This window comes from Lampris incognitus, chromosome 18, assembly GCF_029633865.1.
Source record: "Lampris incognitus isolate fLamInc1 chromosome 18, fLamInc1.hap2, whole genome shotgun sequence".
In the NCBI taxonomy this organism is placed as follows: domain Eukaryota; kingdom Metazoa; phylum Chordata; class Actinopteri; order Lampriformes; family Lampridae; genus Lampris; species Lampris incognitus.
Window position 1 is genome coordinate 34,482,466 of NC_079228.1, and position 27,574 is coordinate 34,510,039.

General features: G+C 46.2%; 1 protein-coding gene across 1 annotated transcript in view; it reads left to right on the forward strand.

Annotated features, from left to right (window-relative positions):
* The first annotated feature begins 4,283 nt into the window (after positions 1-4,283).
* Positions 4,284-27,574, forward strand: part of LOC130128864 (solute carrier family 45 member 4) — a 38,500-nt gene continuing 15,209 nt past the window's right edge. The window contains exons 1-2 of the mRNA XM_056298628.1: positions 4,284-4,590; positions 26,693-26,881. Of these exons, the coding sequence (XP_056154603.1) occupies positions 4,284-4,590; positions 26,693-26,881 (496 nt within the window). The remainder of the gene's footprint in view (positions 4,591-26,692; positions 26,882-27,574) is intronic.

A 27,574-nucleotide genomic window follows, 5' to 3' on the forward strand; every position in this document is an offset into this window, starting at 1 on the left:
AGGAATAACGTGATCTTCCACGTGCTACGTCCCCCTGGCAAAACTCCTCACTGTCAGGTGAAAAGAAGCGGCTGGCAACTCCACATGTATTGGAGGAGACATGGTAGTCTGCAGCCCTCCCCGGATCGGCAGAGGGGGTGGAGCAGTGGCCGGGACGGCTCGGGAGAGTGGGGTAATTGGGTGGATACAATTGGGGAGAAAAGGGAGTAGTAAAAAAATCCTATGTTGTCTCATCCCTAATATGTACAGTACTGTTTGGGGGGATATCCAGTGAACAAACTGTGTTGAGATTGTATGCCTGATGCTCTCTGTTTTGGTGTGGTTTCCATGTCCTGTCATGATATTAGCTGTGCCTTCGTTTTGCATGTTTGTTTTCTCTGTTGGTAGCGGACTCCCATTCATTTTTCTGTCCATGGTGGTAAAGATCTTGCTGCTGTGGTGACCCAAAGTCAAATTAAAAGAGGGAACACGTGTGTGTGTGTGTGTGTGTGTGTTTCCTTGGGGGGTGGTTCTTATGTAATCTGCCGCAGCCTGTGAGGCGAGGTATGGAGGGGGCACTTTGTCTGTGTGTGAGAATATGAAATATGCATGGCCATCTTCAGTACACCATGAATGTTGGATGGATGCATGGATTGAGAGGAAGAGAGTGTAATAGTAGACAAAAACAAAATCGGTATAGAGCTTTAGACAGAGAAAGATAAAGACATAATTTTGACATTTTTTTAAAAAATTCTTATCACACTCAGTGTGGCCCGTATCAAAGGCTTTATTTTTGAGAGTTGTAGATTTTATGACATTTCAAGAGCACATGTGAATATTTGTTGTGATTGTAAATCTTCAGGAATGTCCATTAAATTCAGTCTGGTTTGCAGATAACACAACCTGCTACAGCAGCTTCTGGTTTGGGAACACAAATGATGTTAGTGTCAACACTTCCTCCAAAGGGTGGGGTGTGTGTGGGGGGGGGGGGCTTCTTGAGTGCACCATGAATGTTAATGGAGATTTTAAAACACAGAGAAAAACATTAGTGATAGCAACACCTAGTATATATTTCCTACATCTCCAATTCTCTCGATTCATCTCCTTTATTTTTCAATCTTTTTTTCTCTTTCCCACCCTAAACCTCTTCTTCTTCCTGTTTTCTGCTCTCATTCCCCAACACTGTCGATCCCCTCGCTCTCCCTCCCTCCATCTTTCTCCCTGCCCCCCTGCCCCCCCCAATCTCTCAGTAAGAGGCTTGATGAGGGTCTTAGCGCTGTTGTGATGCGAGGGTCGTTCACGTGGCAGGCATTAGTTGTGTGCACACACGTGTGTGTCTGTGCACGGCAGAACGTGCCGTCTATTGGGTCTCTAATCCCTCCGCAAGGTCCCGATGCACGCACGTACACGCTCGTGCACCCAACAGCATGCACACACTCATTGTGTCTGCACACCAGGAATGCACCTTTTGCTGTTAATTCTGTTAAACATGCACATGCAGTTTCTTTTTCACTCTGCTGCCCTCCGTCTCCCTCACTTTATGATTCTCTCAATAGAGGTGGGTCAAAGGGTGAGGGGCCTCGCTTCTTTACATCCCTCTCTCTCTCTCTCCAAACTACATCTCTTTTCTTCTCTACACACAGAGGTCTCTGTCTTTTCGCAGGGTAAAGCAGTTTCCCAGATTTAAAATGTTTCAGCCATTCAGACACAGTTTTGTTTGTCTCATCCCATCTTGCCAATCCAATTTATAGGCTGTCCGAGTGTCTCGGAGGCCCGGTCATGTGACCATCATAGCGTTCAAAAGAGGAACCAACGGTTCGAATCCCCGTGTTACCTCTGGCTTGGTTGGGTGTCCCTACGGACACAATTGGCTGTGTCTGCGGGTGGGAAGCCAGCTGTGGGTACGTGTCCTGGTCGCTGCACGACGATCTCCTCTGGTCAATTGGGGCACCTGCTTGGGGGGGGGGGGACTGGGGGGAATAGCGTGATTCTCCCACATGCTATGCCCCCCTGGTGAAACTACTCACCGTCAGGTGAAAAGCGATTGGCAACTCCACTTGTGTCGGAGGAGGCACGCGTTGGTCTGCAGCCCTCCCCTGGGGTGGAGCAGCGACCGGGATGGCTCGGAAGTTGGCAAAAATCCCCCAAAACAAATTCGATTGGGGGGGGGGGGGGATTTTATAAAAAAAAAAAAAAAAAGGAAAAATTATTTGGGTGTAAGACAAAAATTGCAAAACAGAAGAAAGTAGTGAGTAGTGATCTATCAGATCTTCCTCAGGCGAAGATCTGATAGATCGAAACGTTGCCAAATAAAATCAGTATTGGGAGCATTTCGGTGTGCAAACCTCACTACTTTGTTCATCATAGCGTTCAGCGCCATGTTAAAAGTCGCTGTGAAACATCTCGAGCTATTGCCCAGATTAAGAAAGGGAAAAACAGAAGTCCTGAATGGGTTAGCTGCTTTTAGTAATGGGAATTGTGGCGTCAACATGTCGGGCCGCCTGAAACAAAATGCAGAGCTGTTTTCAAAAGCGTCACTGCAGCACAGTGTTTGCTCTTCTGGTCTCGTGGCGCACAAGGCAAAACAACACAATCCCACAGATCTGGCGCGCCAAATGATTGACTGCGACAAACGACTACAGAAATGTTGACGGTCTGTCTTAATTGCTGTTTGCGATCTGGAATGATTAATCATATTTACCGTGGGCAGTGTACGCCAGCTGGAGCCAGATATGCTTAACATTGACACGCCCTAGAAAATGACAGGCCAAAGAAACCTTCACAAAACATGTTGTTTGCTCAGATGTACCGTCTTAAAATTCAGATGTATATGAGTGTTGCAGTGTTGGTAATGAAAATGTGTTTTCTCTTTCTTTCTCCATGTCTTCACTCCCATGGCTCCAAACGACGAATGGAAACTAAACTCTCTCCACTGCTGTCCAATGACATCATTTCCTCTCGTTTTCTGGCCAATGGGATACCTGGTTTCATCGTCTGCCAATCGACTCCTTCGACTGACTAATGATGACAACTAATGAACCAACGTGTCTACTGACTGATTCTCCCTGGTTCCTGACTTGTGTCTCCCTCCCTGGATTTTGGCAACCGGTTTTGTGTTTTCCGGCACCCTATTGGCTGTCATCACCTTCAGATTGATCAGCCAATCGATGGGGATTCTCCGAGCAGCTCCGCCCACCTGCGTCGCCTGCCCTCCACCCCCTCCCCTCTGCAACCTTCTCCTCCTCCCAGCCCACCCCTTCATCCATCTCTCCATTCAGCCTTCTATACATAACATCAATATGACTCTGGAACTTACTGAATGGTCTTCTATATGGATTTTTACCGCCGGCAATAGACAGTAAACGGAGAAAACCTCAATGACAAAAAAGCCATAAACGCACACACACACACACACATACACACACACACACACACTACACACCACACACACACACGCATCCACACTTGACACGTGCTGTGTACTTTTCTGGGGGGAAAAAATCATTGCTTTGATTTTTCTGGGGTCCTTTATAGATCCTTGGAAGAGTGATTTTTAGTTTTTGTTTTTTTTTTGAACATTTCTTTAAAAAACAAGGCGAGAAAAGGGTTTAGTTGTTGTCTGTCGAATTTGAAACTTCTTTTTGGAAGACGAATAGCTTTCAGGGTGACTTGTTTGATGAGACGACTCTGTGTAAAACACATTGTTTGAACCATAACCACGTAAAACACAAATCCATGCTTCATCGATAGAGAGATTGCTTCCATTTACTTTTTCATATATCCAGGTTTTTTTTTCTTTCTTTCTTTTGTTTTCAGTATAAGTCCCAGTTGTAGGTCAATTTCATTACCTCACAAGGTGGGAGACTATCTGTTACTATTCTGAGGCCATAAGCCCACCTGAATTATTTTTTTTAATTAAACATCCGCTGTCACCCCCCCCCCCCCCCATCAGCATTGATAGTAATAAAAGTACAAACACAAAGTTACAAGTAGGTAAGAAGCAGCTTGATCATCAATTGCAATTAATTTTACTTATACAAACTGAGTTACTGTTGCAGAAATTAAGAAATTATAGAATTTATAGAAATTACAAAGCTACAAGTAAGTTACTACTAGTAGCTAGTAGAGAGAGGGGAACTCTGTTTTACTGTTTTTGTTAATTGGTGTCACGGCTATATTTTCCCCCTCCTATCAGAGAGGCCACTAGTAGTGTTGTACTCTTCCCATGTAATAACAGGTATTTGTTCAGATATTTGTTGTTGCTGAAGCAGGGGGGAGGGGGCTTGTCTTTTTCCGTTGCGTGCATGCTTTCCACCATGCCTCCCCAAAACACAGAGACTGACACTATGCAGGTCGGCTCTCTGGCGGGTGGGGTTACCCACAAAAACCCAACGGTAACGGGCGGAGAGGAGGAGAATGGAGGAGGAAGAGGTAGAGAGACGGATGGATCAGGAGGGGGAGGAGGAGGAGGAGGAGAAGAGTCGGTGAGCGAAGGATCAATAGAAGGCATTCCTCTGAAGAGATGGGTGATGCACGGGGCCGTGATGTTCGGCCGAGAGTTCTGCTATGCCATGGAAACGGCCCTGGTGACACCAGTGCTGCTACAGATAGGTGAGGAAACCGTGCACACGCAGACCTTATTGTAGGTGTGTGACATCTCATTCTGCTACAAACTTTAGTACTTCGGCATGAACATACTCACTTGTGTGTGGAGAAACACACAAGCCGGTGTATACAAAGGGAGAGACCTGTACATCATGTATACACACACACACACAGAGGCCTAAATATACTATATTTACACACTTACACGTATAAACACAAGTTCTAAAACATACACTTATACAGTGTATAAACACACACAGACCTACATGCACAATTTATGTACATGCAGACCACCATTGGAAGAAAAAACTCTGGTGGCCGTGCACACAAATGGTGAGTCTATAATCCCAATATCACAGAGGTATAGTGGTGTTTAAAAAGTTAAGGGTACAAATAGCATAGTGTTATCGGTATGGTGCAGTTTGGCCTGAATTATGTAAGCGGCCAACCAGTAAGTTTGTGAACATATTACAATGTCGTCATTGTTCCAAGTAACCGCCGGGGGTGTGGGCAATTAAATGGGCTGCTTTTCATGTCGTGCTTTTCTAGCTGCAAGAGAAACTCAAACCACTTTACAATTAATTAATGCCTCACATTCTCACACACATACACACACACACTCTCATACACTGTCAACCATGCAGCTCGTTGGGAGCAGTTAGGGGTTAGGTGTCGTTTTTGCAAGAGGAGCAGAGGATCGAACTGGCAACCCTCACTTTACTAGGCAAACTGCTGCTGCCCCTGATAGTGAGAGAGAGAGAGACAAATGAGTTACTTTGACACTTGTGTACAAGCTTATTTAAGCAGCAGCATTGACCGTGCTTATCGATATGTTGCCGTGTCCTGCCTCCCTTTGTTACAATGTTGGTACATCTGATGAACTTTCATGATGAGCCCTGCTACATTAGACATAAATACACAAACACAGCAGATAGACTGTTGATTGTAGCTAACTTACCTTTGAGCAGATGTAAGTGTGCCTGTTGATAATTTAAAATTGTAAGTTTATTAAATTAAAAAGAATATGTAAAATGTATTTAAATTTATTTATTGTAAAGCCCCTTGAGGCAAATTTGTAATTTGTGATATTGGGCTATACAAATAAAATTGACTTAACTTAATTTAGAAAAATTTAGCCCTTCACAAATTTTAATCCATATCTATAAAGATCACATTTGGGTTTGGGCAAAGTAATACGAAATATACTGACCTCCTGTCGCTCGTTAGTTTGAATCTGTATAACGCTTGCCTCAAAAACACTTTTTTCACAGTTTCCTTTTGTCTTTTCAGTTGAGCAACATTATCCATTGTACATTTCCATCAAAGCTGCTCTCCGTCACCCTTATTGGGCTGTGTGATGCTGGAGGACGGAGAGACGATTGCTAAGCACTTATTGGTGAATCACTGTGTCAGTCATTGTTGTGCAAATGGTCGATAACTTACACTGACACCAGTGCTTCCTTCAGGTTGTTTTTAGTTGTGTTGTGTGTGTGTGTGGGGGTTGTTATGAACGTTACATCCAAAATAACACCCGAGATGGGAAAGGAAGTTATTTAATCCTGTGTGTGTGTGTGTGTGTGTGTGTGCGTGCGTGTAAATATAGACTGTAAGGCAGCAGGATGTCTTTACATATATCATGACACTGCACCGGTATTTAGGAAGAAGCCCTTGCGGCCAACGGTACGTGCAGTTATTTAGCTACAGTTTCACCTTCTTGAGATGGCCTTCAGTTGGGATCTGGCTGGGGATTAGCTCTCTAGCACTCACTGACTCATACAACACTGGCTACAAGGGCACACACACACACACACACACACACACACACACACACACACACACACACACACAGTCAACAAGACAGTGTGAAAATTGAATGAGGGGGAGGATTAAAGGAAGGAAGTAGTGAGAGAAAGAGAGAGCGAGAGACTGCTAACAGTCACAACCATGTTAAACACCCAGCCAAAGTCATCTCCTGCAGCACCCCCCCTTTCTTTTAGCGCTCACCTTTCTCCTTGCTTTTTGTTGTTTTTCCTCCCTCTCTCTCTCTCTATTTTCCCTCTGTTCTTTCTTTCCCTCTCTCTCCCAGTAGGTGACCTTCTGTCTTGCATAACTAAGGCGACATGATTGACAACTCTCCTGTTGGCCACTGTGACTCCTAGCTGACTCACTGATGCTACAGTGTCCACCGGTCACCTTCATTTATATGCAGCACTAATTATGTATCTTCACCACTGTCATAAACATTCCTACCACTACCACTATTATCATCATCATCATCATCACTACTTCCTCTACCACCACTATCATCAACATCCCACCTTTGTTCTCATCACCGTCAAATGCCACCATCAACGTCACTTTTGTCCGTTTTGCTATCATCAGCATCGTCAGCATCTCTGGTTTGTTTTTCTGCTCGGTCAAGTCTGCCTCACTGGTGGGTTAGAAAAGAATCAGGCCAGGGGACCCGCTGTATGTTGTTTGTCCTAATTTAAGCCCTGATTTGCTCCCAACCTATTTGCTAGATCTGGTTGTGTCTGAGCCGCTCTTAGCAGATTTTGAACTGGATGGTCGGGACAGTTGGCACAGATTGTGTTTCAGTCCAAACAGATAGAGTCGAAGCCCGTAATCGAGTGACTGTGATGCCAAGCTGAAATTCACAATGTTGAGATTTTCATGTCAGACTTGTCTAGCTTATGGATTTGCATTTATTCAGACTGCCACACATGCAGTTTTAAAAAGTTAACCAATGACAGCACGTTTATTGTTAATGTAGAGGAGGTGAATGATTTTTGGTGGATAATAACTGTTGACCCCTCCTTGGCTTTTCCTCCCAGACTGGTTTGGCACTGGAATTAGCTGGTTAGCTAATTTGCCTGCTTGTTGGCTCAGGCTGAGTAACAACATTGTGTCTAACAAAATGAGATGTTGCCCCACAACACTGAGGTCAGTGTGAGTGTGTGGATATGTGTGTATGTGGCAGGGACACTCGGGTCACGGAGCCCATATTTACCCAACCAAGAGAAAGGGTGAAAAAGGGATTTTACCCCTCCCCAATCTACCATACAAGGCCTTATGTAGAGAGTTCACAGAACAATTTTCTGTAGCACAACTCCGTTGACACTAAGCAGCTGTACATCTGTCTGACAGCTGTAATTCAAAATGAAAAACTATGTTTTCCCCTTAAAGTTCCAATCCTGAAGTTTTTTTTACTTTTTGAGACCCATGGGGGCGGTACGATGGCGCAATGGTTAGCGCAGTCGCCTCACAGCAAGAAGTTCCTGGGTTCGAGCCCCCGGGGAAGTCCAACCTTGGGGGTCGTCTCAGGGCATTCTCTGTGTGGAGTTTGAATGTTCTCCCCATGTCTGCGTGCGTTTCCTCCGGGTGCGCCGGTTTCCTCCCACAGTCCAAAGACATGTAGGTCAGGTGAATCGGCCGTACTGAATTGTTCCTAGGTGTGAATGTGTCGGCCCTGTGATGGATGGGTGTCTCCCCGCCTACCGTCCAATGACTGATGGGATAGGCTCCAGCATCCCTGCAACCCAAATTCAGATAAGCGGCTTGGATAATGGATGGATGAGACCCATGGTGAAGCTCGGTCATTTCAGTAGTATTTTAGCTCTCCAAATCCCAGAAATGTATTCAAAATCTAGCAGTACATTGTGGCTTTTGAAGTTGTTATTGTTAGTTTTTTTTTTTTTTTACAAGTTTATTCTGCCATATCTTCTTGCCAGCCGCTATTTCACTTCTTCAAACTCACAGCTGCCTGCCAGCCACACTGAAGTTTAAATCATATCACCATTTGCCATTTTATCTTTTTTTTATTTTTGTTTTTCGGGAAAGTCCCACCCAACAGAAAGACAAGCAACAACAAAAGCATTGATGACTTGAATATTAGTAGAAATATGCCAGTGAGAGACTCAAATAGGACATTTGTTTGTTTCAAGATTGTAACTTTAACTGTAGCCAGCTCATTGGCATTTAAGCAAGGTTTAACTTGCACTGTGCACTCCGTCGGTCTATCTGTCTGTCCGTCTGTGACTCATCTGTGACTCATCTGTTTTCCTTTCAGCTTGTCTGTCTTCCAGACTCACATTACTTTGGCACTTTTTCCGAGCCAATCTGGATAAAAGCATCACCTAAATTACTTAATGTAGTTGAAACCGAGACAAGAAGGTGGGAGAGATCAATGACAGAAAGAGAGAGGAGAGACAGTAAGACCGGAGAACAGAAGAAGAAAGACAGACAAGGAGTAGGTGAATGGAAGGAAGAGAGAGAGAGAGAAAGAGAGTAAGACTGGTGAACAGATGAAGGAAGGCAGACAAGGAGCAGGTGAATGGAAGGAAAAGGGTGGGGGGGGACAAGGCGGTTTTGAAAAGGTGGGTGTTTGGTGCAAGGAGGAGGAGAGAAGGTGATGAGCTCAGAGTGCGTGTCATGGCGTAATCGGTTGTTTTCAGCAGGGCGACTCAGCCTTACATAACAGCTCAAGCCTCCTGAGAACTAAATGTAAAGCCGAGAGAATAAAAGCATTAGGATGCTCACGTTGGCAACAAGTCAGAGGAAAAAGCCCAACTGTCAACACAGTGCTTCTTCTTCTCGTAACCCACAGCCCCTATCCTCCTTGATGGTCTTTTATAGGTCCCATGAAGTGAAAAATGTATTGCCATTCTTGTTACCTCTTTTCTCTTCATTTGATCGTCTATCTAACACCATGTTCTCTTTCTGACAAATGCAATAATGCACTTAGCAGTGTACATCTAACAAATTGGGTGTATGATTGATAGGAGACAAGTAATCCTCTGCCACCAAATTGAAACAAGCTAAAAGCTTCTTCATTTCGACATTCTTCTAAAAACGCTCAGTCATGATTGGCTGGTAGTGAAATCTAACTCCCCCTTTATAAAGTCCCACTGTTTCATTCGGATACACGGCAAACCGTGGAAGTTTGCAGTACACTAAATGCCCCTCTCCTGGATTGCCACCTTGCCGTGGTGGAGAAACTTGTGTGTACTAATGATCCCAAGAGCTATGCTGTCCAGAGCTTGGCTCCTGGTAGGGTCACCTAAGGCAGATACATCAAGGAGGAGGTTCAAGACGAAGTGCGATCCAACAAAGACCTCAATGGCGGAACTGGCAGAAGATGTCTCCAGGTCACAACGGCAGTGAAGGTGGATGAAGGCTGCGATAAAGGGTGGTCCCCAATCGTCTTGGTTCTCCATGCCATTGGACTCTGGCCACCCCCTGCCAAGGACCGTGTGGTGGCAAGGCGCATCAGCCTCTCCATGTAAAAAGCTGTTACGCGCAGGCGTCTTCCCGTTATGCGTCTACAGGGTCAGCCTCTACACCCACCCAAGGACCCAGGAGGAGGACAGTCATACTCAGTCCCGAGTGACCGCCGATGATTTCATGGGACCTTTAACATTAGTTGTCAGATGAATATGAGTGCAGTGGTTACCGATGGCCGAACCCCATTTCCCATCCTGCCTCGGAAAAAGAATTTGATTCGCTGCATCAATTTCAGTCCCTCAAAGACAACAATCAATTGAGCAGTTGAAACGTTGAATTTGGCTTGGCTGTTACCTCACATATGGAATGAGATCTACAAGAACGAGTAGTAGTAGTAGTAGTAGAAGACCTTTATTTGTCCCCAACGGGGAATTGGTTCTGATGGAGTAGCAATAAAAAATAACACAGGGCAAGACACACAAGATAAAGACCACACATAATTTTTTTTTTAAAGCCACATATAAAAACAAGAGTAAAAGGTGGATGCATGAAGTACAGAAGTTACAATATTAGTGAAAAAAAGAAGGGAGAAACAGGCATGGTTGGAGATGTGCTGACTATGCTAGCAGTACTTTACAGAGTTGAGCAGTCAAGTGGCAGAGGGTATGAAAGAGAATTTATATCTGTTAGTTTTGGCTGATGGTTGTCTGAGGCGGGAACCAGAGGGCACAATACACTCTATTGAAGTACGAACCAGGTAAAACATTTTCCACTTTCAAACTCGGCTTCGTCACACGTCATGGTTGATGTCGGGGGAGATCCTCTCGTATATGGACGAGGTCAGGAACTCGGAGGAGTGGTCGAGAATTGTTGATTTCGAATGATTCTTCAAGACTTGTTTGTGTGTGAGAGTCATGTCCACTGCCACTGTCCATTCTGGTTCACTATAACAGGGTTTTGTGCTGGCATCACATGAGGCAGCTCGGGTTATAAATGGCCTCTGTTAACATCTCCCGGTCATTGTTTGTTCAAAATAAATATTTTCCCCCAGACCTTCAAAGCTTATTCATACCTCCAAATTCAGCTTAGGTTGATGAAATGGTTCATTCTTTCATCAAAGGGCCAAATTAATCGTCACACCTAGGCAGCCCAAAAAAAAAAAGTTTCTCAGCAATTTCACAGATAACCTCAACTGAGAACCATGGTTTTCTCTGGGAACTGGAAGTGGACCACAAAACAAGATTAAAAATGCTTGCAACCTGCCCTAGCTATACCGGCTCAGATTCAGTCAGATGACAGAGTCAATGAGCGGATCATGTTGAATTTGGTGCAGGATTTAAATCATGCAGTTGCAAGTTAAATTTATACTTTTAAGAGTGCAAATAATCCATTGCATTTATTGAAATTGATAAACCAATCGCAGAAAAGTTAGTGAGGTTTATGCAACAAGTTTGATGTATGCGTCAGCAAAACTCGGTCAAACATAGGATCTTTTTTTGTTTAAAGCTTTTCATATTTTTTATTATGCATTAACTCATCTGGTTTATTGACTTAATTTCTAAATTGCCAAAACATTTCAGTATTTAGTGTTGTGATTTGAAGATGTTGCCTGAAGTTAGCAGGTCTACTCATTATTGTCCTATTTTGTGGCTTTCTTGGCTTTAGCAAAGGAGATTACTGCAATCCACTTTAGGAAATACTGCTTCTGTTCATTCAGGTTCTATAGTTTACACCTCTTTCTTTCAGTTTGTATTGGACAGCAGTCCACTAGGAAGTACCATTTCTCTTCATTCAGGTTCTATGGTCTCTCGCTCTCGCTCTCATGACTTGGCTCACCTCTGCCACTCTTGGCTTTGTGTCAACCGGAGGTAACACTAGCAGTAACACTAGCATTACAGCTAGTCTCATGATGGCTCACCTGTGCTGATAGCAAATTCCCCTTACATTTCTCTGTCGTCATTTTATTGTTCTTAAATATTTGCATCACGTGTATTAAGCTTAATGTTGTAATCGCTCATTATGTGACCCACCCTTGATAAATATATGTGCGTTCCTACCATGCACTTTTGGACCCCACCAGAAAGAGGATTGTGATTTATTTTAGGTCTTGCCCACAGAAACCATGTACTTATATACTAGTAGCATGATACCAGTAACGTCAGTATCCCTAAATATTAAAGTAACACAAAATAAATTAACTTAACATTACACCCAGTGGCGAGACTAAATTTATGGCAGTTTGCATTTCTAGCCTGTAGGTATGATCCAATGGTATTTTACAAGCTTTAAAGCCAGCAAATGCCATCTGATCTCATAACGTGTATCATCACAACCCGTATACAGACCTGAATGCATTGGCTGTACTGGACTGAACTCAGACTGGACTGGTTTGCACCGGTACATCAAACATTGGACTCTGCCTGTTGGGCTACTTGATATGCTGGGGAACTGAACTGTACATGTCCTATATATTCACTGCACATATTCTCACTTTCATGTGTGTCCTTTTTGTGTGTGTTGTTGTAATGGTTTATGGTGCTGCTTGTTTTTCTCCCCCTTCTTTTTGCACTGGAACTGAGCTACCATGCTGTACCAAAACAATTACCACCAATATTGTTGCGTGGCAATGATAAAGTCTATCTATCTATCTATCTATCTATCTATCTATCTATCTATCTATAGTCAGGATACGGAGCATGATGTTGTCTTTTAGCATAAGGTCTATCTGGCCAAATCTATTCCAACAGCAGAGTGCTAATTTGGTAGTTATATGGATCAATTACATTCTGCTGGCATTTAGTGAGGTTAATTCATGTCATTGTATTTGCCCGTTGAGCATGTTGGTAGTCCAATTTCGTAGCACTGAACTACTATGAGGCATCCGTCTTGTGTCAGAGTTTTCATTACTATGTGCTAGCATAGCTTTATTTGGGCTGATCTTGCGTGCATTGTGCCGTTAGTTGGTCTAATCCGCTGAGTGATCCCATCGTGCTAGCTGGACTAATCTATCCACCGACCTTTTAGATAGCGTTGCACCAGGTTATATAAACCCATGGCTTCATGTCAGACACCATAATCTGACCCAATCAATCACACACAGACAGAAAGACAAACAGCCACACAGACATCGAAGATATGTGACTGAGGGTAGAGGGGCATTTATGATGAGAGACTGTACAAATGAGACAAACGGCTGGAAAAAAAATGTTTCATAGACTTAAGTGTAAAAAAGTATTAGCCTGCCAGCCTGAATAACATCTCACTCAGCCAGTCTTCAGTTGCCTCACTGATGCACTTGCATGTGTGCGAGCAATACATGTGAAAGAGAGCCATCAGTCATGTCACTCAGTTATTTATAGCATTACTATTTATGGCTTTTTACATAACTGCAGTAACTTAATGTACACTGATGATTTTAATAATTACCAAATTGTGCACATAGACCGCTAAAATTCTTGCTTCATAAAAGGATTTGCGATGTGATTTTTAGTCTGCAGAGCGGCGGTGGTTTGTGTATCAAAATAGAAAAGGGGCATTTAGGGTTTTTCCACGGAGGTAACCAAGGTCAGCATCTGCTAGTGCTTCAAAGAAAATGTAGGGTAAGTGGCTGGCGGCGTGAGCTCAACGAAAATCACATAACCAGCTTCAGGGGGGGAAGCACGGGCCTATCAAAATCCATTCTGAAATCCTACCCAAAGAAAAAGCCAACGCTGGAACTTCGTTAATGGCTTTTGCTCTTTATGAAGAATAGATGCAGGATTACAAATTCGACATTTTCCCTTTTAGGTGGTTAGAAGTCTGCATGTAAACATGCAATACAAATCAGCAGTAAATTGTGTGTACATGCTACATCAACGCGGGTATCTGTTGACATCCTTGTTTTTGAGTGTGCGTGCATGCCTGTGCATGTAGTTTCACAGCCGCATCAGCAGATCTGTGAAAGCAGATCACACTGTGTGCGCGTTTATGCATGCATATGTGCATATATATTTCTTTGTGCCTTTTGTGTGTATTTTTTTTGTGTGTGTTTGTGTGTTCAGTGCTACAGTAGCTACGCTAGGTATGCATGCACTATCAGGGTAAGATACGGGAGGAATGCGGAACGGTATGTGTGTGCATCAGCACATTGTTGCTGCCCCTCTCCCACCAGGGAGGTCAGGTCATAAAAAACAAACCACCACTAAGCTCTCAGGTGATGGCGGGGAACAAAGGACCACGGGGGAAAGCAGAGCACCGTAAACAACTAGGTTAAGTAGCCATGTGATGTAAACGCATAATGTTTGTGCACGTAAGGCGGTGGTTCCCAACTGTGCACTGCAAAGGCCCAAGTAGCATGGTTACTTATGCAGGTTTCTGTTTTCGCCAAACGGCGGGCGCACCAGCTCATGGCGCTAATTAGTACCTCTCTCTGGCTGAAGTCTTTTCAAAAACAGTTGTAGTCCCGGTGCTGTTCCCACAGTTGCTCAGCTTCCAGATTGTTGTCAAGGAAACTATTATTTCACGGCCGTTGTTGAGACCTGAATAGTCTGTAGACCATGAATGAATGATTCGTCTGTTGTTGAGACTCCTTTCCAAACACACAGGATGTGATGCAGCCTCGGCCTGGTCCATGAAGGATGAGTGGCTATGAAGGAATAGAGCTTGGCTAGTATGTGAGGGCAAGTATACGTCGTTGCACCTGCATTAAAGACATACAGATAGGCGTCCGGGTAGCGTAGTGGTCTATTCCGTTGCCTACCAACACAGGGATCGTAGGTTCGAATCCTCGTGTTACCTCCGGCTTGGTCGGGCGTCCCGACAGACACAATTGGCCGTGTTTGCGGGCGGGAAGCTGGATGTGGGTATGTGTCCTGGTCGCTGCACTAGTGCCTCTTCTGGTCGGTCGGAGCGCCTGTTCAGGGGGCAGAGGAAAGTGTGTGTGTGTGTGTGTGGGGGGGGGGTAGCGTGATCCTCTGATGCGCTACGTCCCTCTGGTGAAACTCCTCACTGTCAGGTGAAAAGAAGCAGCTGGCGACTCCACATGTATTGGAGGAGGCATGTGGTAGTCTGCAGCCCTCCCCGGATCGGCAGAGGGGGTGGAGTAGCGACCGGGACGACTTGGAAGAGTGGGGTTAATTGGCCGGATACGATTGGGGAGAAAAGGGGGGGGGCAGTTTATTGCCATCCCACCCTACAGCATCATGGCTGACCCTTGTGGCTTGGGGACAACCACGTACATGTAGTTTTTCAAGAGTTACGAGAATATAGATTTTATTTTCAATTTTGATATTTCGGGGGGTCTACAGCTCGGCTTATCTTTCCAAAGGACTGATTTTCTGTCAGTCAGAAGAGCGAGGAGACCGCCCTGGAAAGAAGGAACGACAATTTGTGCGCCATGCCTGAAATTATGCGGCAGTAAAAGTCATTTAGCTTTGATTTACGCGTTGTTTTGAAACGAGTTCTGCACATTTATCAGAAAAACGCATGCACGAAAACACACACAAAGCCTGGTAGTTGCAAGCAAGTCAGTAATGGCTTGCCTTGGGGCTGGGTTTTTGCGTGTGTGTCCATTAGTGAAAGATGTTGTCAGATGCCATAGGAGACAGAAAACATCTGCTTTCTCTCCCTGATGTCGTCATTCACTGCTTTCAAGGCACAACTGAAAGGATGATTAGCTAGATGGATATTTACAGACAGACAGACAGACAGGTGGGCTGGCATTTGCGGTCTTCAAGCCCCCCCCCCCCCCCCAGTTTGGCATGAACCTCCTGCTTTGGGGCAAAGAGCAGGAGGTTGCTGTGAGAGGCTATGTGGTAGGTCATGCCCTGTCAGCGGCCCGCCTCCCTGCTGTCAATCACACATACTCGTCTATTACGTGACAGATGAGACGCACTGAGCTTAGTGCAGAGGATAAATGGGTTCATACCCGCACACTTTCTTCCACACTTCCTTTTTTATTTTTTAAAACATTATCAGTATCTCTTTACCCCTCGGTTTTGCTTTGCCTCTCGCCCCAGTTCTTTGTTTCTCTGTCTCGCATGGTCCCTGTCCCCCCCCCCTCTCATGAATGATTAATATAAGATGAACGCAGTGGAACAGATAAACTGAGAGGATGGATGAGGCGGTTTTTGTGTTAAAATTAAGTGCCCCCCTTGGCCCGCGAATCATGTATCTTACAGACCCCTCCTTTCCTTTGGTTTCTCTCCCCTCTCTTCACCCATTTTCTACACCCCCATCCTCTCTCCACCTCCCCTCACCCTCCCGCTCTGTCTCAGTAAAGGAGGTTGCTAGTTGACTGCGGTAGTGTTACATAATTCTGACATGGAGCCGGTGTGTGTGTGTGTGTGTGTGTGTGTGTGTGTGTGTGTGTGTGTGTGTGTGTGCTTGCACGCGTGCATCTTGAGTACAAGGTCATCTTCCCCACCCACCACAGAATGGCATGGCATCAACACTGCATTAGGAACACAGACACAAATGTGCACACACACACACACACACACACACACGCACACACTGCAGCTGAGGTTAATATCATTTAATCATTCATTTCCACATGAAATCTGAATTTGAAATTCATTCAGTGATTCATTCACCGTCATTATAACAAGTTATTTTTCAATTTCTTTCATGAGAGGTTTTTCAGTGTTTACTCAAGACAGTCTAGCGCATGAGTGCAATGAAGTAAAGGTCTTTATATACACACACACACACACACACACACACACGAGTCAATATTTCATTCAAGTAGGTATTATTTTAATGGTCTTGGCTGCTCTGCTTTTGTATTTTCTGTATGAGACTTTTAGTGTGATTGATATCTAAATCATCTTTGCTTCTGGGAAGCACTTATGACTCATTCCTGCCTTTTATTTCTCTCTCGCTCTCTCGCTCCCTCTAATCTCTTTAATCAACCTCTTTCCAACTCTCTTGTTTTGTCCTTCTGTGTCTCACTCCGTCTCATGGTATCTGCCCACCTTCTCACTGTAATCCTTATTTACATGTGAATGAATTAAAGCTGGGCGGCACGGTGGCGCCGTGGTTAGCGCGGTCGCCTCACAGCAAGAAGGTCTTGGGTTCGAGCCCCGGGGTAGTCCAACCTTGGGGGTCGTCCCGGGTCGTCCTCTGTGTGGAGTTTGCATGTTCTCCCTGTGTCTGCGTGGGTTTCGTCCCACAGTCCAAACACATGTCGGTCAGGTGAGTCAGCTGTACTAAATTGTCCCTAGGCATGAGTGTGTGTGTGTGTGTGTGTGTGTGTGTGTGTGCCCTGTGATGGCCTGGCGGCCTGTCCAGGGTGTCTCCCCACCTGCCGCCCAATGACTGCTGGGATAGGCTCCAGCATCCCCGCGACCTTGAGAGCAGGGTAAGCGGTTCAGATAATGGATGGATGGATGGATGGATGAAAGCTGAACAGGATCATTAAGTAACAGATCTCCGTCTTCTCTAGAGATTGTCAGATGCTACAGGTCGGCTGTGTGCTAAACACCTTCATCCGTCGTTATCTTATTGCATCGTTTTCGGTCTTGAGCGTGACTTTTGACAGAACCTGCAAACATGTTCGAGTTCGGTGTAACAGAGAAAACGGACAAACACCCCCCCTCTGGCCCCTCTGGTGAAGCTCTCTGAGCGGAAGTGGGGCGGGTTTGTTGGAAAAAACAAAAGACATGCCATTAATGCACACTTTAGCTCTCCCAGATCTGTGCGGCGGGTTCTGGTGAAGCCATCGAGTGTGCGTCGCACGCGGTGGTGGTGTTGGCTCGGCTGACTCATGCGTGTCCTGCTGCCTCTGCATTTACCAACGCCGAGCGATGCCAAGAAGTGAAGTCTGTGTTGCCAGCAGGCACGACAAAGAGTCTGACAGCAGCAGCAGCCAGGAGAGATTTGCACCACACAGCATGAAGGGACCTGCTGCTACTGTCAGCTACACACACACACACACACACACACACACACACACACACACACAGACACACACACACGCATGCATGCATACACACACACACACAACACAAGACACACTTCTCAATTATGAAACATGCATGTTAATATTTTACATCTCTTCCACTGTCCATCTGCCACCAGCCATTCCTCCCTCTCTCTTGTCTTTCTTTGATCCGTTCCTTTTCCCTTTCTTTCTTTCTTGTTCTCTCTCTCTCTCTCTCTCTCTCTCTCTCTCTCTCTCTCTCTCTCTCTCTCTCTCTCTCTCTCTCTCTCTCTGAGTAATGCACTTTACTCCATTCTAGGATCTTTAATTTTTCTATTATTTCTTACCACACCAACCACATCTATTCTCTTTTTTCTTTCTTTTTCTTTCTCTCTTTCTTTCTTCTCTTTCTTTCTTCTCTTTCTCTTTTTCTCTCTCCTTTTCTTTCTCTCTTTATATCTCTCTTTATAGCTCTTTTTCTCTTTCTTCCTTTCTCTCCTTTTCATTTTCTTCTTTTCTTAATCTTATTTCAGCCTCTTTCTTTTCCTTTCCTTTATTCTTTCTTTCCTTCTTATTGCCTCTCTCTGTTTCTCTCTCTCTCTCTCTCTCTCTCTCTCCTCTCTCTCTCTCTCTCTCTCTCTCTCTCTCTCTCTCTCTCTCTGAGCAGTACACCTGACTCCGTTTTGGGGTCATAGTTTTTTTCTATTATTTCTTTCTCAAAACCACCTGCTTCCTCCTTTCCCTCGTTTACTCTCTATCTTCTCTCGCTCCCCCTCACTCCTTCCTTCCTCCCGCCTTCCTCTCCTGCCGACCTCTGCCCCCACTCTCACTTTCACACCATTTCTTTCAGTCTTTTTAGAGACGCCTGTCATTTTTCCCTCTCCTTTTCTCACGCCAGCGCAGGATACAAGCAGGCCCAATCACATTGTTTAGAGTTTTATTATGGGCCGCAGAGAGAGGGAGAGGGGGAATGGACAGAGTGGAGGAGAACGAAAGATGGCTGATTTTGTTTTGGTTTTCTTTTTCAATCGGAGAAAGTCCAGTTGTTACAGACTGTTAAAGCAGACTTTGTATTTCAGTGTGTTTGTGGAGCGGCAGAGGGAGCGAGAGGATGAAAGACGAATGGGCAGAGAGACGAAGAGTGGAGGGGTTGTTGATGGAGGAAAGAAGAGGTGAAGAAAGCGAGGGGTGATGAAATTAAAATGGTGATCATGTGATGGTGGAGGAGAGAGAAATACCTCCCCCGTCTATACCGTAGGTACAGACGGGGGAGGGTGCAGGAATCGGGGGCCAGGAACACTTTATTTGTCGTTTCACTTCACGCACTTGTGTACATGAAATGAAACGAAAAACCCGCAGCAGTGCAACAGAAAGACACAAACGCTTCCAAACTACAAGAACACACATATCCAAACTAACACATGCACTCACTGGCCACTTTATTAGGTACACCTTGCTAGTACCGGGTTGGACCCCCTTTTGCCTTCAGAACTGCCTTAATCCTTCGTGGCATAGATTCAACAAGGTACTGGAAACCTTCCTCAGAGAGTTTGGTCCATATTGACATGATAGCATCACGCAGTTGCTGCAGATTTGTCAGCTGCACATCCATGATGCGAATCTCCCGGTCCACCACATCCCAAAGGTGCTCTATTGGATTGAGATCTGATGACTGTGGAGGCCATTTGAGTACAGTGAACTCATTGTCATGTTCAAGAAACCAGTCTGAGATGATTCGAGCTTTATGACATGGCGCGTTATCCTGCTGGAAGTAGCCATCAGAAGATGGGAACACTGTGGTCAGAAAGGGATGGACATGGTCAGCAACAATACTCAGGTAGGCTGTGGCGTTGACACGATGCTCAATTGGTACTAAGGGGCCCAATGTGTGCCAAGAAAATATCCCCCACACCATTACACCACCACCAGCAGCCTGAACCCTTGATACAAGGCAGGATGGATCCATGCTTTCATGTTGTTGACGCCAAATTCTGACCCTACCATCCAAATGTCGCAGCAGAAATCGAGACTCATCAGACCAGGCAACGTTTTTCCAATCTTCTATTGTCCAATTTTGGTGAGCCTGTGCGAATTGTAGCCTCAGTTTCCTGTTCTTAGCTGACAGGAGTGGCACCCGGTGTGGTCTTCTGCTGCTGTAGCCCATCTGCCTCAAGGTTCGACGTGTTGTGCGTTCAGAGATGCTCTCTGCATACCTCGGTTGTAATGAGTGGTTATTTGAGTTACTGTTGCCTTTCTATCAGCTCGAACCAGTCTGGCACCAACAACCATGCCACGTTCAAAGTCACTTAAATCCCCTTTCTTCCCCATTCTGATGCTCGGTTTGAACTGCAGCAGATCGTCTTGACCATGTCTACATGCCTAAATGCATTGAGTTGCTGCCATATGATTGGCTGATTAGAAATTTGCATTAACGAGCAGTTGGACAGGTGTGCCTAATAAAGTGGCCGGTGAGTGTATATCCAAACTAAACAAAAAATCACTGTCCAGGGGAACGAACACCAGCCAGGGTGATTGCCGGAACCGCCGGTCTGCATGGGCTAGCAGTTAGCTTAGCCTTTCCTGCTTCCGCATCCTGTCAGACAGCAGCTGCAGGCAGGGGCCGCGGTCACCGGACGAAGCAGACCAAGCTCTCCCAGCCGATCCAGCGCCAGCTCTCCCAGCCAGACAACCTTTGACACACCTCCCCGCGCTCCTCACGATGACGTCAAAAACGCCACATTCAACGCCAGGCGAGGCCGCCGCCAAGCCGCACTCGGGTGTTACGGGAACTGTCGGTCCGCATGGGCTAGCAGTTGGCTTAGCCTGCCCCGCTCTCCCAGCCGATCCAGCTCTCCCAGCCATCAAACGAAGACAAAACTTAGACGCAGACATGGACGACAAAGTCACTGCATGGACGGTACCGGGTGAGGCCGCCGCAAATGTGAATTCATGCAGCCATCTTCCGACACCGGCGCTTGGGGAGGCCGCTGCAAACGTGAATTCATGCAGCCATCTTCCCACACCGGAAGCAGAAGAACAGGCCTACAGACGACCCCCCCCCCCACCCATCATGAGGCTCAAACTGTGTTTATAGCTTTAAAAAGACAAAATTCAGTATAAAGTTCCTTAGGCTATATTTGTAGGTCATACTGGACCATACAGTAGGGTCCTGATGGTGACATCCTCTGTGTGGCTACCACCAGATTCAAGTCCTTGAATCTTTCTCGGATCTGCTTCACGGGTCTACAGTTGGCCCATACAACTGTCCCACTGTCACATTAAAAACCACTAAGGAATTTATCCTTTGACTTACTGGAATTCAGCATCAAATCCTTCATTTGTCACATGATTCTGAAAATACGGGGCGGGGGGGGGGTCTCTCCTGTCTCCTATTGAAGGGACTTAGTTAGCCGCATAAGAGAAAGAGAGACGTTATTCTCCAGTTTCCAGAGAGAGTTAAAGATTTTGAAAATCCCCCAAGTTCAAAGCGGCTATGTCTAATCCACCACATTTTGAGTTTTGCCAGCTCGAAAACAATGCGGCACACCATGACTTCTGCTGTAGTTCCCTTTCCCTGTACTCGTGAGAAACACGCACACACACACACACACACACACACACACACACACACACACACACACACACACATACTGTAACCTAGTGGCAGTTTAGATGAATGAGCAGCCTGTATTCCGAGACTAACATTGAGCTCCATTGTGTGTGTGTGTGTGTGTGTGTTTGTGTGTCTGTGTCTGTCTGTCTGGAGGAAATGTGTGTAGTAAAATGAGTGCTTTGATGATAGATGGGCATATTTGCAAGTCTCTCCTTCCCACGATCAGTCAACAGCCCTCACTGTATCTGACAGCCCAAGTTTGTTTATTGTCTCCCTGTCCACCTCTGTCGCGATCTGCTACACACACACACACACACACACACACACACACACACACACACCTCGCATGTGTCCTGTCGCCCTCTTTTTATGTAACACACACTCACTCTCCCTTCCCTCCCTGTATTTTCATCACAATCACCTAATCCCTTTTTTCTTATCCACCCTCTCGTCTCTCCCCTCTTCCTCTCAACCTGTCCTTCACTTCCTTTCATTTCTCCGTCTTGCTTTCTCCTTCTGCCTCCCGCTGCCTTTGTGTGTTCTCTGTCTAATCGCTCTTTCTTCCACAGCTCTCTCGCTTCTTTTATCTCCCTCCCTCCCTCTCTCTCTCTCTCTCTCTCTCTCTCTCCCTCTCTCTCTCTCCCTCTCTCTCTCTCTCTCTCTCTCTCTCTCTCTCTGTCTCTCTCTCGCTCTTGCTCTCTCTCTCCATCTTTGTCTATAATTACTCGGTGTGCCACTGTCTTTGCTTTGCTAACAGAGAAGTCTCTCTCTCTCTCTCTCTCTCTCTCTCTCTCTCTCTCTCTCTCTCTCTCTCTCTCTCTCTCTCTCTCTCGCTCAGTTCATTTATTTTCTCTCTCTACAGCTCCATCTCTCTGTAAATACTTCCTGCTCCTAAATTCTCTCAGTATTGTTCCGCATGTGTGTGTGTCTGTGTGTGTTTGTGTGGGAACAAAACACTGCTTTTTTTGTTTTTAATCTGGTGTGTGTGTGTGTGTGTGTGTGTGTGTGTGTGAGCGAGCACGCGGATTGAAGAAAGCAAAGCGCGTGGTGACGGGGATTCGCAGGTGTCTTGTTTTTGTGTATTTGTGTGGGAACTATTTACAAGACTTTCTTTTCCTGTTTTGATGTTGACAAACCCTCACAGACAGACAGGCTGATTCCTATCTGCTGCTTTGTTTCCTATTTTATGGCTCCGTTTGACTTCTTGGTGTGTGTGTGTGTGTGTGTGTGTGTGTGTGTTTTCTTTTGCTTGTATATACCCTTACGTAGGTACACTGTGTGTGTATGAGAGAGAGAACTGAAGAACATGATGGGGGGGGTGAGGGGGAGAGAGAGGATGAGAGAGGGTGAGGGAGAGAGAGAGGGTGAGAGAGTCAGAGAGAGAGGGTGAGGGAGAGAGAGAGGGTGAGAGAGTCAGAGAGAGGGAGGGAGGGAGGGAGAGAAAAACTTCCCAGTCTAAAGAACAAACTTTTTTTCCAAGAACAAACCCCAGGACAGGAAGTGCTGTATGAATGACAAGGCCATATTAGGAGACAGGAAGTGGAGGTGATGGAGTCTCCGTGGTGACAAGGTTCCCAAGACCTGGTCACCGCGGCAACGGGGTCAAGCCCACAGTAATACACACCAGTAGTAACGGCAGACAATAGTAATAATGCCTGCGCGACGAGGCTATCAGTAAGGGAGCTTTATTGAGACGGCGTTCTCATTGCGTTTCATATTGTGACTCATAACCTGCCTTTTAAAGCCCACAATGCTAGAAACTACTGGCTGCAGGATGTGAAGGTCAACAAAGAACTGGGAAGTCTTTGTTATGGAGACGTAAGCGTGCGGTGTAATCCAGCGGTATCGGTAATGAGACAGCCAAAACATCACGAATCCCACCCCGAGTCGCCTCCACGCTGCACCTCCGGCCACGCTGCACCTCCAGCCACGCTTCACCTCCAGCCACGCTGCACCTCCGGCCACGCTGCACCTCCAGCCACGCTGCACCTCCAGCCACGCTGCACAGGAATCCAGTCTGCAACGATTCTGAACGGCGTTTGATGGACTGTGATGCAGTTAGGGGACAGTTAGCCAAGCTAATCATGTATGACGGCGCCATTTGTCTCACATGTAGGAGAACGTTTTGATTTGTACACTCAAAATATAAGACACGAACCTATAATAGTCTTTCGGTCAAGTTTGCCACTGTCTTTAATACCCCCTTCCCTGTCTCCGTCTCTTCTCACCTTTTCCCTTTATCTGAGTCTCTCTGTCTGTCTGTCTGACAGTCTGTCTCAAAATTCAGTTTGTTCAATTCAGTTCAGTTCAGTTAGCTTTTTTGGCATGGTTTACAAGTTGCACGTATTGCCAAACATAAATTGGATAGAAACAGAATAAGACTAAATCAAATAAATTCCACAATCAACCAACAAATTCAAATCAAATCACCCTGTACAGTAAATTATGACTAAGAAAAAGTGGAATTTATGGGTTTATTAGACAACAGAGTTTGCGTTTCTTAGATTTCTCTCCCTCTCTGATGATGATGATGTGGGTACATCCTTTTCCTTTTTTTTTTTTTAAAACAAATATGTATCGCGTCCGTCTTTCTGAACCGTCTCTCTAAGGTGGAAAGTCTCTGTGGTGTCTGGTACGGATGAGGGGAAGGATGTTGTGGCTGCCAAACGCCGTATAATTGCACTCACATTTCTTGGGCGAGGCACACTGGGTGAATGTCTGATGGCAGGACAACGTTAAACTTCTAATTCAATCAGCGGCCATCCTTCTGACTCCCATTAGCTAAAAGATCGTCTGCATTCTTTGAGGGCCCTCTTTCTCTCTCTCTCTCTCTCTCTCTCGCCCTCTTTTGAAAATCAGCGCCGCCGTTCCAGCGATGCAAAGGGCAGAGCCGCTGACGCGGATTAGTCAAGGTTATCGCCTCGTTTCGCTCGGGTCCGTTTCCGAGGACGGCCGCGCCGGCTAACTGGAGCCGACAGTCGGAGTTTCACTATGAATCAACAATTTCACAGCGAGCTTATTTCAGCCGCGTGGAGGCGGCCCTCCGCACGTCCTAATTAATTAGGCTGGACTGGCAGCGGTCCAGACTCCTCTGCGTGAAAACGGTTTGGTAAAATGAAACGCGGAAGTACGTCTCCGAAACGGTACATATGGAGGGACCCCCCCCCCCCCCCGCTGCCTTTATGTTGTATTTATTTCCCAGTCTTACTGTGTGTGGTGTGCAGTGAGACTGGTTAGATACGCTGGATACGCTGTGTTTTATACCTCCTGAACTGTTGCGCTGCTACATGCGTCGTCCCTGTTGGTTTTTATTCGTTTCAATTTAATCTGAACCGTTTCCTTGTTTTTACATCCGTCTTCATGTACAGCACTTTGAGCTACATTTTGTGTTTGGTAAACAAAGTGAGTCACTGTTCCTGGTGGTTGGGTAACAGGTGACTTCACTGTGTCTGTGTGTGTGTGTGTGTGTGTGTGTGTGTGTGTGTGTGTGTGTGTGTGTGTGTGTGTGTGTGTGTGTGGTTAAGACAAGTGGTGGGTGTGGGTGTGTGTCTTTGTGCAGATGGTGTGATGGCTGTATAAAGGAATATTGGAGAGTGGATTAAGAAAGGTGTATAGTTTGCCACAGGGTGTGTGTGTGTGTGTGTGTGTGTGTGTGTGTGTGTGTGTGCGCGTGCGCGTGCGTGCGTGCGATACCTGTTTTGCAGGCGGTGTGTGGTACTACTGGCAGATGGGCTTTGCCAGCGTACATGACTGGGCTTGTGTTTACTCAGGCACACAGCTTAATATTTTGATGTGTTTTTATCTGTCTCGTAATGAAGGTCTTTCTTTATGGGGTTTCTGTGTGTCTGTCTGTGTGTGTGTGTGTGTGTGTGTGTGTGTGTGTGTCCGTCTGTGTGCGCATCCGTCTGTCCATCTGTCTGCATGTGTGCGTGCGTCTGTCTGCGTGTGTGTGTGTGTGTGTGTGTGTGTGTGTGTGTGTGTGTGTGTGTGTGTACCTTGCGATCATTTTGTATTGCTCCTGTGTTTTCCTAACACAAAATGTGTGTGTGTGTGTATAATCCCCTGGCAGGGGAAAAGGCAATGGGATTATCTATGAGCGATAACAAGGACACAAGCACTTACCCAGTTGCAGTTCACTCAACTGTGTGAGTTACTCCACTCAGCTGTGTCAGTTATGGAAGTGTGATAGTCTGGGAAAACTCAAATGCCAAGAAATATCTATCCCGTTGCCTACCAACACGGGGATCGCTGGTTCGAATCCCCGTATTACCTCCGGCTTGGTCGGGCGTCCCTACAGACACAATTGGCCGTGTCTGCGGGTGGGAAGCCGGATGTGGGTACGGTATGTGTCCTGGTCGCAGCACTAGCGCCTCCTCTGGTCGGTCGGGGGCACCTGTTCAGGGGGAGGGGGAACCGGGGGAAGAGCGTGATCCTCCCACGCGCTACGGCCCCCTGGCGAAACTCCTCACTGTCAGGTGAAAAGAAGCGGCTGGCGACTCCACATGTATCAGAGAAGGCATGTGGTAGTCTACAGCCCTCCCCGGATCGGCAGAGGGGGTATTTGGTCAGGTATAATTGGAGAGAAATGGGGGGGGGGGCGGATACTAGTTGGTAAACTTGGGTACAACTACTCACATATTGTAACACTGTGCAAAGGAAAGTTTATTCATCTGTCAGTCACCGAGCAGGATAAACCGTAGCAGATCCATGCAGGTGATGGCTGGGGCGGATGTGGTGCAAGGAAGGCCTGACATTGAGCAACGCAGATGGGCATTTTTCTCCACGTTAAACAGAATATAAATCTCCCAACTGAACATTTGCCCCTCACACTGCCCTTTTTCTTTGGTTCTTTTGTGTTTGTTCGTCATTTCGAATGAAAGGAAGATTTCAGACTTGAGGAAATAGATGTAACGCTGAACACCATCAACATGTGAACTTGATCATCACCATAATGTCTTTATTGGGCCTGATTCAATTTTCACCGATGGATGAATGAAATGAGAAGACCGCTGCAGCCCTGACTCTGAATGGAGCAAGCCAGCTCTAAATGACTTATTTCTCTTTTACAGATGAGGACAACGACCGTCCATATTCTTTTTAAACTGAGCAGACAGAAATCATGACTCGTTCTCATTGTCAGGATGTTACTTGTCCCAGCTTCTCCATGAAAAAGGAGTCCAAGGCGAAGACAAATCATCCGAACTTAATCCCACGCAGTGAAAATGTCAGATCTGCTGCAGTTCCCTTCTGTAACTTGTGGTCAAACTTGCCGTCTAGGATTCTTTCTGTCTCTTTTTCTCTCTCTTCTCTGTCCCTCTCTAAATATCTGCCCTGCGTCACCGTCTTGTCTGTCTCTGTGTCTGTCTCTCCAGGTCTCCCGGAGCAGTACTACAGTCTGACCTGGTTTCTCAGTCCAATCCTTGGTCTGCTGTTCACTCCCCTGATCGGCTCAGCCAGTGACCGCTGCACTCTGCGATGGGGCCGCAGGAGACCCTTCATCCTGGCGCTGTGTATCGGGACGCTGATGGGAGTGGCACTGTTCCTCAACGGATCACTGATAGGTGAGTGTGTGAGTGAAAGTGAGCATGTGCCTCAGCAACTGCTAAATCCAGATGGCACCTTATACACGTTCATTGACTCACTGACACACACACACACACACACACACACACACACACACACACACACACACACACACACACACACACACACACCATCATCATCGGCGGTCACTCGGGGTCAAGTATGACTGTCCTCCTTCTAGATCCTTGTGAGTCTTCAGGTGGGTGTAGAGGCCAATCCTGGAGCTGCATGTTTTGGGGCGATGTGGGCCAGGGTGTGAGGAAGGGGCTGAGGATGTGGTTTGGGTCTTTCTGGTAACTGTGCTTTGTGAGTCTGTGCTTGTTTTCAGCAGCACAGTGGAGGTCATGGTTGTGGTGCCCAGCAGTCTCCAGGCCTCCCTGTTTTTTGCTGCTTGTTCCCAGGTGTTAAGGTCGATGCCAAACCTTTTGATCGGGGCCTTTTTGGAATTTCCCCCCCTTTTCTCTCCAGTTGTATCCGACCAATGACCCACTCTTTTGAGCCGTCCCGGTTGCTGCTCCCCCGTCCTATGCTGAGCCGGGGAGGGCTGCAGACTACCACATGCCTCCTCCGATACATGTGGAGTCACCAGCCGCTTCTTTTCACCTGACAGTGAGGAGTTTCAGCAGGGGGGCGTAGCGCGTGGGAGAATCACGCTATTCCCCCCTCTCCCC